The sequence below is a fragment of the Haliotis asinina genome, chromosome 8, assembly GCF_037392515.1.
Source record: "Haliotis asinina isolate JCU_RB_2024 chromosome 8, JCU_Hal_asi_v2, whole genome shotgun sequence".
Lineage (NCBI taxonomy): Eukaryota > Metazoa > Mollusca > Gastropoda > Lepetellida > Haliotidae > Haliotis > Haliotis asinina.
Window position 1 is genome coordinate 1247606 of NC_090287.1, and position 10392 is coordinate 1257997.

A 10392-nucleotide genomic window follows, 5' to 3' on the forward strand; every position below is an offset into this window, starting at 1 on the left:
TCTTAAAATTGTTACTTTCAGGAGAAATAAAGACAATTGCATGACCAGGAATATCTGTATAAATTGTAATCTTGGGGCGATTGAAGATGAATACCATGTTTTATGCAATGTACAAAATATAATGAAATTCGCCAAAAGTACTTGCCGCAGCTGAATGCCATGTCTCAATGTGAACAAAGCAATGATAAATGTACTACAGTCTACAGATCCATACGTTATTAAATCAGTTGCTCTATTTTGGAAACACCTGTTTAAGCACTATTCTTGAAAATAACACGTGGCATTGAAAAATATTCTATTTGTAAAATATTGTAAAATATTCAATTGTATTGTAGGCCGTTATGTCTGTATTGAGGTCTCAGTAAGGTTTTATATGATGTATTGTTGTCTCGGTAAGGTCTTAAATGATGTTTTGTTTTTTCAGTAAAGTCTTATATGATGTATTTTTGTCTCATGCTGCACACACAGGAAACCCATGGTACTTGGTTCGAAGCCCAGTTTTTCACGATGTTGTTGTAGGTTTGTCCGCACTGTACTCGCGCTACCCGCTTAACTCACTCACCCAGTCACACTTTGTGCAGCATCTATATCTCATTACATGTTCTGAATATTGTAAATATTCAAATTCTATATGGACGGAGGCTGCTTTGTATTATGTGTTATTAGAACACAACTCAAGTTACCATTTCTTATTGCAGTGTTTTTCATCTTACAGAATGGCATCTGTGGAACCTTTCCGTGTCAAGATGGTGGAACCGTTACCAAACATCAGCAGAGACGAGAGAGTGAATGCGATGCTAGACTCTGGTTACAACCCGTTCAAGGTTCCAGATAGACTGGTTACATTTGATCTTTGGACGGATTCTGGGACAACTGCGATGAGCAGTCAGCAGTGGGCAGCCATGATGGAATCAGAAGAGGGGTCTTTTATTCCTGACAGTTATTTTAAATTCAGCGAAACCGTTGAATCTCTAACAGGTTTCCTTCACGTATTGCCAGTTCACCAGGGAAGGGCCGCAGAACATGCTCTCTTCTCTGTTCTCGGTAAGCCAGGGTTTACACTCTTCAGTAACACATTGTATGCCACAACTAAAAGCAATGCTCAGCTTGTTGACATGGCAACTACTCATCTTCCTTGCACGTGGGTCGACGGTGCGCCTTTCAATGGTAATATCGACTGTTATAAACTGGAAGAAGAACTTGCAGGGGTGGAGGCAGATCATGCTATGGTAATCCTGACAATGACCAGCAATAACCAGGCCGGACAGCCAGTGTCCATGGCAAACATAAAGCGTACGTCTGAGATTTGCCATGAGAAGGGTATTCGTATGTTTATGGACGGCTGTCGCTTTGCAGAAAATGCCTACTTTATCAAAGTGCGTGACACGCGGTATGCAAGCTGTTCAGTCAGAGACATTGCTCGTGAGATGTTTTCCTATTTTGACGGTTTGTACTTATCCGCAAAAAAGGATGGACTCTGCAATACTGGTGGCCTTATAGCAGTTAGAAATGAAGGTCTGTTCCGCCAACTTCGGTCCTGGTTAAACAAAACAGAAGGGAAATGGAGACTCGGGGGTCTTGCCAGCAGAGATCACAAAGCCATTGTGACAGGATTGTTGGAAGGGACTGAAGACAGATATTTGAATTATCGCATTGAAACACTGACACAGTTCGGAGATTTATTAAAGAAAGCTGGAGTGGCTATTGTTGAACCAGTCGGGAGTGCAGTTTACGTCAATGCCGCTAAATGCTTGCCTCATATTCCAACCCACCAGTATCCGGCCTGGGCTCTGAACTGCGCCCTGTTTGTTGAAGGGGGTATACGTGGATCACATCTTCCAGATGTGTTGTATGTCGAGGAGAGCATTGACCGTGACCACCGTAAACATTTCGTTAAACTCTGCATTCCAAGGAGGGTATACACCTTGTCGCACTTGATGTTTGTAGCAGACATATTCAAACAAATTTTAGCGAAAAAGGAACGAGTGTTTGGAATGAAAATTGTCAGTGAAGATCATTACTACAAAGCTCAGTTGGCTCCCGTGGTGTAAACCGTATATAAGCATATAAGCACTGAGAATACTACTCGACTTGCCAGCACAAAACAACCTGGTCACGTGTACAGCCGGCGATCTCAGTATCACTGTTATTATAAAATTCACTGTTGTTGATGTTGTGAATAGATAAGAATTCATAAATATTTTCAGTAATGTCATTATTTGTGTTATCGAGGTTTAAAAGATGTTGATAATATTCATGCCATGTCTCAGGTGAAATAATTTGTGGACAAGCACTATCATAACAATATCTTTTGGTTACAGTTCTTAGCGTTTGTTGTGTCATCAAGTATATCCCTTTCATATTTAGCTTTCTTTTCACTACTTAGTTTCTGAAACTCTTTTATAACGTCAAGGTATTTTCTACAATGCACGCCGTTACTTGTTTTTCTAAATTTATTCAGGAACTTGTACTGATACCGCTTAAGTTGTTCACATTCTCGATCGAACCACATTGGCTGGGGTTTATATTGCGTGTTGTTGATATTCAGTCTGCCTGTTTTGTTATGCTTTGAACTATACGTATTCACAGCGTTAAAACACTCAGTAAATAATTCATTAAATGTATCTATATGCTTTATCTATATCCTTGTTCAGATGATCAAAAAGAAGTATCTGTCAATTACACTAGTTAAATACTGGTGGAACTCACCACGCACGCTATCTCTCCATACGAAATAATGTTCTAACGACCATGTAAGGGACGTTGCAATCCATAATGCTATTTAAAGTTCAAAAACAGCAAAATCGGAATTTGTAGACACTGTGTCTCTAAGATCTCCAGACTTTTAAATAGAATCTTCACCGCAGGATCTTCTCGAGGAAAGAGTAACTGGACTTTCTAAACCTATACTCAGGAACGTACCATGAAATTATGATAACAAATATAGATGAACTTTAGAGCCAAGCTATTTACTTTCATTATAAATAAGCCTTTACAAACATTTTGTGAGATTTATGATAAGCTTTAAGAGAGCCAAGGCGGATTCCGTTTAGGATACAATACTATTGACAATATATTCTTCCTCCAGGGAATTTCCTAGGAAACATGTTTTCGTTGGTCCAAAATTCCTGGAGATGCTCTGTTCACTTTACGGCGATGCACTTTGCATATATGATTATAGCGTGATAATTAAACGACGGAAACTAAATATTTTGGCGATGTTTTTGTACGATATGGGGACTAGAAAATCACATAGATAAAACTGAAATGACGAGGTACGGGGGCGTTATAAAGTATAGAAATGAGTAAATATGTGAAGCTAGATATTACAACTATTTAGGCATTGGTTTTTATCCAGACTCCCATGGAGCAAGGCAAATGAGGCACCATTCGCAATTAAATCACCACATTAAAAAAGATATAAAATATACAACTGGACATAAAGTTTGAAATGTTGGATGCACAAATATAACCAGGAACATGAGGAGTTGAAAAGAAACTCATCATCAAGCAGCTTGTCTGATTTCTGAATAACTTTCGCATATCATATACGATAATTCTATCTTTGTATGACTGTGGATTTGTATGGCTCTCACAAGATGTTTGAGATGTGTCACATTTCATAGGCGTTTTAATTAAATGCAGAAAAATCAAGTCGACTACTATTTTTATGACATCATCAGAACCCCCACGAAGAACAACTACGAGAAGGTTGGAACGAAAACCTCTTGAAGAATGAATTTGATTAATGTCTGACCTATATGCAATCGAAAACGAATATCATTTTTCTACTAGAACGTTCTGCGTATCATAACATAGGTATAAGATATTTTCCACTGTGCTACTGTGAAATCATGAAATTGAATCTTGTGCTTATATCTATAAATCGTATCTTGTTCAACAAATGTGCAAAATCGATAATTGAATCACCATGTAAAAAGAAAATGGTTTTAAGTGAGTAATTACTCTATTAAATGAAATTCTTTTCACCTCTTTTCACCTTGTCAATGTTATTCAATTAATGTTTATGATTCGTTGTACATTGGCCATTGCTGTTATACCTGAATGACCTCTCTCAACCTTGATCAAGCAACTTCTGGACAAGACTCACGTGACACTTTCTTAGTAGAAACCCAAAAAGTGAGAAACAAATACACCACAAGCTGGAACTGCAGGAATCCGGAAACTACTGGCGTTTGGTAGAGTTGGATAGAGGACTTATATACCGTAAAATGGGAGAGGTGTTACATATATCACTTTGTCACGCAATAACTAAGCACTCTTCCGCGCATGAGTAAAACATGGACATTAACTTGTGAGTAAAGACAGAATGAGAAAAAGAACATTGACAAGTTTTATTTCTTTGTTATTTTAAGACTTGCAACATATTCCAGTATCCAGGTATCACTAAGACCTATCAGCAATGTACATGTATTTGGACGAAGAGAGGCAGGAAGTTGCATGACTAAACAACAATCCACGTTACTCAACCAGTCCAGCTGACTATCCTTCACAGTCCCCGAAGATCTGCCACTGAAACTTATTCTGACTTTCATGAGCACACGTGGACATCAGCACAAAATTGCCCGGACTAGGTGAACAGAACGTATTTACATGGTGTGTGAAAATCATACTCACATTATACATTTGTTAACGGTAGTGACGGAATATGATAATGCAGTAAAGCGTCCTGAAAAAAATGTATTCTATATTTGTAGCTGACTGGTAATATACAGTTTCGTAGATAGCCTCCAGTTCTTACTGACTAGACTGTACAAGTACATTGAATCATCAGAAAATATGAAATTATTAACATACTAAAGATCAGTTTTACGACACTTCTAAGACTTCATTTGTAAAACATGAAAGCTATGTGTCATTATGGATTACATGTTTGTCAGGACTTGTAAGCCTGTCATTGATCAGCATCTTCAGTCCTGGATTTGGACTTGGGTCCCTTAATGCAGCTTCTGCGAGTGTCAAGGTGCCTATCTCACACTCCGTCTTACCATTCTAACAATATACTGAGCATGTCTTTATGAATCGCCAACAAACAGCTATGAAACAGCTGTATACAGCCAATGGACCGAAGTCCCCAACTTTCATCATATGCTCCGTGGCACCTATCTCTGATGAGTCAGCCATGAAAACAACGTTTAGGCCGAGCCATTGGACCGTTCCCAACTGTGGGTTTTAATTCTTTTAAGCGTTTTTTTCTAATCCGCTGAATTTCTGTACTTGAACTGGTTGGAGGTAATTCATTCTTACACTGGGGTTTGTATAGTTGTTTGTTCGACCTCGTCACATTCTAACACAGGGGTTTGTGTTGTTTATTGCTCCATCCCGTCACATTCTGACAAAGGCGTTTGTGTTGTTTATTGGTCCAGCCCGTCACATTCTGACACAGCAGTTTGTGTTGTTTATTGGTCCATCCCGTCTCATTCTGACACAGGCGTTTGTGTTGTTTATTGGTCCACCCCGTCGCATTCTGAGACTCACCTCGTCACACACTGGCACTGGTGCTCCTGTTGCTTATTGGTCCACCTTGAGCAGAATATCGCCTGTACCTCAAACCAATAATGTCGCTTACTGAAAGGTAAAGCAAAAGGCATATGTGTCTGCACGATATACATGATACACAACTCAAAGCTATCTATCGCATGTCCCTGCCACGCCACACTGTAGATAGTTTGGTGATACACGAAGCCGTTTGTGTATGAGTTAAGCATGCATAATATAACGTCAATACGGGAGCCAAAAACAGAGTCTCTATAACACATTGTACTGTGGTTTGTGGCATTGTATCCGTACAAATATCCTCGTGAACATTACCCCTTCGTGGTCCAGTAGACAAGTATCCGCGCTATGAACGAAAGGTTGACAGTTCACAAATAAACCAAAGTGTTCATTGTGAAGCCCTCACAAGATCAGGCTTAATCATAATAGTTACAAAACCCGAAGATAGCTGGTGTGTGCTCACATTACACTGAACAATGAACACACCCCACCCTAAACGACGTCGCACAGAATGTAATGGTGTTATAGTGACACAGTTCAGAGGTAAGATCACGTCATCTGATATGTGGTGTAAACACATCTTGTCATGATTTCTCAAGCGATAACTACTACAACAGACCCACCACGCCTACGATACTCATGAACAATCTTCAGAAAGTAAGGTGCGTGGAAACACTGGGTCAGAACTCTGAATGTGATATCCCCACACAAACCTATTCTCACCGTGGCCATTGCCACTTATGATTCAATGCCTGGGTCATCTATGCTGAAACATAATATGGAAATAACGGCATAGAATAGTAAAAATAAGACAAATTGTCTTCACGCATTGCAATCACGCAATAAAGAAGTTGTTATCCATAACAACTTGTCCTATTTGTACACCTCAACTTCTAAGATGCCACTCAAACAAGTTACAATAGTAAATAAACAAAAAAAAGAGTTGGGATATGTCAGACCAAAGTGGTGACGATAGCAAGGTTGATAATACCTACAGGAGCTACTGGATGTCTCTGCTATTGGCATCTGGCGGAATGACCTTGATATGTGAGAGATGGATATAGATCTCTGCTGGAATGTAGGACCACGTGTTCTCCCACAGGTGAAGATAGCGCTAACTTCCTTTCGAAAGCGTTTACCCTTGACCAAACAGATGATGAAGTTCGTGGAGTTGTTGAGGTACATGATAAGACACACACAAGCCTTAGTTAGCTCCCGTGTAGCTTCTGCCTCCATCCCTGGGTCAATGTCCCTCCAATGCTGTTCCCCGACGAAGAAGACGGACACAGGCAATGTGCACAGGAGGTACACCAGGTTCAAACTCAGCAGCATAGTTGTCATGGACGCTACGAGTCTTTGTCTTACTCTATCTGCTTCAGCTGTTGAATTGTGTGCTTGGAATGTACGGGTTTGACGGCGTAGACGGTAAATGATGAGAATATTGCACACAAGATGAACCAAAACAGGTGCGATACACCACACACACATATCAACCCAGTGGAACACCTTACTGAGAAAGTATTCATACTCAACTCTTGACCCTGCATCACACTCATAAACTCCTGTATCTGTTTCAGTACGTACGAAGAAGAATAAAAAGTGACTATTCAAAAGCAAACAAAGGCCAGTTACACTAATCATACAGAGGGTGGCGATTCTCTTGGTACAAAACACCTTGTAACGTAGAGGATTCCACACAAAGACAGTGCGTTCAATGGTGACCGAGACGAGTATCCAGGCTGAGGTGTGGAGACTGGAGTACAGCAGCCACGTGTGGATCTTACAAGCAGCTTCGTGGATGCCACTGACAGTAACGTCAAACATATGTTTTATCCATGCTGAAAGAAGCCCCGTGTATATGACTGCGAGATCAGCCACTGCCAGACAGGTCAAGTATTTGGACACATTGGACTTCCTCATTCCTTTACGGGTCAACACAACAATGGAAAGGAGATTACCTACAGTTCCAACCAGAATTAGGATCGGAGAAATGATCTGCCACAGGAGATCGGCCGTTTCTTCGTTTGGCAATAGTCCGCCCCCCTCTTCGATCGAAGAATTTGAATCATTCATTATTGTTGTGTGTACATGAACATAATACGATTTGCCAACTATAGTCAAAACGGCGTCTCTTCATCTTCACCCCTGGTCTTGTTGGAATTGCTCGATTCTAAATTCACTTTACAGTGTATACTAAAATTAACGGCAGCTTAGACTGAATACTTTCCATGTTGTCGCGTGTTTATTTTTTCTAGAAGTAGATAGTTTTCTGGGCACAGTTACTGTGAGCAGCATCTGAACCACCATCTGAATCACCATCTGAACAAGCTGCCGCTGCCGATGACCCTACTGTCTCCCGTATGAACAATGTCCAATTACAGTCGCTTCCCTGCGAATAATGAGCCAAAATGTCTATTTCACGAGAACAATATCCGACTACAGTCAGTTTTCTGTTAATAATCTGCCAAGATGTCTCTTGTCTCTGTCCCGGTTGTTATAAAGTACAGGTCATTTCAGTTTATTTCATGTGAACAGAAGATGCCGACTACCTGTTCCCTAGGAACAATACACCAACACTATCTGCTCACTGTATCTTACTTTTGCTCTGAGCAATATGTCACTTACGTCCGTTCTGTGTGAACAATACACCAACACTGTCTGCTCACTGTATCTCACTATTGCCCTGGGCAATATGCCACTGAAGTCTGTTCTGTTTGAACAATACACCACCACTATCTGCTCACTGTATCTCACTATTGCTCTGAGCAATATGCCACTGAAATCTGTTCCCTGTGAAGACTATATCCCGTCTGTCTGTCATTCAAAAAGCCATGTTTTACCGGGTGCAATAAGCCTATGTTCTGCCGACAGTCTCCAGTATGCTTTGTCGCTTGAATAATCACCCTCCGTAACACAATGGCGTCTTTAGCGTTACTGGTCGCTATTAGTGATGATCGTGTTACTATGTTGAGATCCTAACCTGTTTACCTGCACAGCTTATCACATGCAACAATTACATCGAGTAACATCGAGTTACATTTAGTGCACGTTTCGGTTCATTTCAGGTTCACAAGTCTGCAATCTGAGTGCATGAATATTTAATGTTGTGAAAACAATTTACCCCATGGGCTCAAGTAATAGCGTAGACATTAAGAAAGAGATCTGTTTGATGCTGTCGGGGATGTTGTTTGCATCTCACGTGTGTATCATCAATACAACCGTCGACCGTTGACCAGGTCAGTCTGAATATCTACGAATCATTTACTCTATATATGTAATAGCTGTTGTGTCTGGCAAAACAACGACCTACTGAACTATCAAAGTACAAGGTAAGTTGTGTGTTTGCGTTTGTTTGTTTGTGTGTGTGTGTGTGTGTGTGTGTGTGTGTTTCTGTTTGTCTCTGTGTGTGTGTTTGTGTTTGTCTCTGTGTTTCTCTCTCTCTCTCTGTGTCTGTCTGTGTGTGTGTGTGTGTGTGTGTGTGTGTGTGTGTGTGTGTGTGTGTGTGTGAACACAACTTTCTATAGTTAATGTTGACAATAACTGTTTGTCATTTCGTTTCCAAACGGTACGTATGAGTTTAGATACCGACACATTCTGGTTACATAATTATATGATACTCCTGGCACACAATGGATATGTATAATACTTGCAGTTTACTTGCAGATAAGGCGTTCAGCCTCCCGGGCTGGCGTACACGGGAAGATCCGGGTTAGAATATTGGCCTTCAGTAACCCAAACTCGCTGTAAGAGGTGACTAATGACATCGCTTGGTCAAGGTCGCTGACTTGGCTGACACATGTAATAGATTCCCAATTGCGCAGATCGATGCTCATGCTGCTGATCACTGAATTGTCTGGTCCAGACTCGGATATATACAGACCGCCGCCATATAGCTGGAATATTGCTGAATGCAGCGTAAATCTAGACTCACTCACTCCGGGCTGGCTGACTGCTTTTACCCGAGTTGTGTGTTTACAATGATTCGTTTCTAACATGAATCTCTCACTTCTAGGGAGACATCTTTTAAATACTATGCCCATGCTTTCAACATTAACATCTTCATCTAGTTATACTGTCCTCACCCAGTGGCCGTATAGGTCAGTGGGGGCGAGTCGTATCATTCTGACCATGGCCGTTACGACTGTATATGTAGGCAGGATGTTTCTGGAAATGGCCTAACGGTTTAGGCACTGGTGAACGTCACTGGATATCAACGACGGAGAATGATTGCGACTGAGATGTTCCTGACAGTGATCACGTATTGACACCAGAAACATTAAACAGCAGCAACCAGGAAGTACGGCTGAACCGGTTTTACATTGATATTTAATGAACTGCGACTTGCTTGACAACGACATTTGAATCTGTGTCGAGACGTCGCCTGTACAAATCAAAGAAATCGTATATCCATGAAAAAATTGAGTATTCATTGTGAAAACTGAACAATGCACCTTCGTTTGCCACAGAATAACACGTATGTGAGTAGATCCTCGCATTCCAACACAGACATACTTTCGAAGCCACACTCTCGCTCAGGTCCCTATGAGGTACTTGAAGATATTCCACACCTTTATTTCTATGTGAAAGTAAAACAGTTCAGGTGAAGATGTTGATACCTAGTTTGAATAGTCTGCCCCATTTAGTGAAAAGCCAAATAAAAAAGGGGAAATTATTAACGAATCGGAAGCCAATAGCTTTACTTAAAACAGACTACTTATGTTTTTGCAAAAGTATTCTCTAGCAGTCTCTAGCTGATTTTAAATAATTTAATTCATGAGTCTGGTATGAATGGATATGAAACTATAAGACTTATATCTTAGTGAATCACATCATGAAGAAGCTTGTATTTTATTTTAAACTTTTGCAAAGACGTTT

The 10392-nt window shown here is 40.5% G+C and overlaps 2 protein-coding genes across 2 annotated transcripts; one reads left to right on the top strand and one right to left on the bottom strand.

Annotated features, from left to right (window-relative positions):
• Positions 1-716: 716 nt before the first annotated feature.
• On the top strand, positions 717-2051 carry LOC137294199 (tryptophanase-like). The gene has a single exon (XM_067825199.1). The coding sequence runs from the start codon at positions 717-719 to the stop codon at positions 2049-2051; it is 1335 nt and encodes a 444-aa protein (XP_067681300.1).
• Positions 2052-4340: 2289 nt separating this feature from the next.
• On the bottom strand, positions 4341-7657 carry LOC137294250 (galanin receptor 2a-like). The gene is made up of 2 exons (XM_067825251.1): positions 6513-7657; positions 4341-5589 (listed from the first exon to the last, which is right to left on the bottom strand). The coding sequence occupies exons 1-2, from the start codon at positions 7588-7590 to the stop codon at positions 5504-5506; spliced, it is 1164 nt and encodes a 387-aa protein (XP_067681352.1). The 5' UTR covers positions 7591-7657; the 3' UTR covers positions 4341-5503.
• Between the last annotated feature and the right edge of the window lie 2735 nt (positions 7658-10392).

Coding starts and splice junctions, on each gene's coding strand:
- LOC137294199 (XM_067825199.1), top strand. CDS start 717: ATGGCATCTGTGGAACCTTTCCGTGTCAAGATGGTGGAACCGTTACCA.
- LOC137294250 (XM_067825251.1), bottom strand. CDS start 7,590: ATGAATGATTCAAATTCTTCGATCGAAGAGGGGGGCGGACTATTGCCA. Junction 5,590..6,512: donor AGAGACATCCAGTAGCTCCT/GTAGGTATTATC, acceptor TTTACCTTTCAG/TAAGCGACATTATTGGTTTG.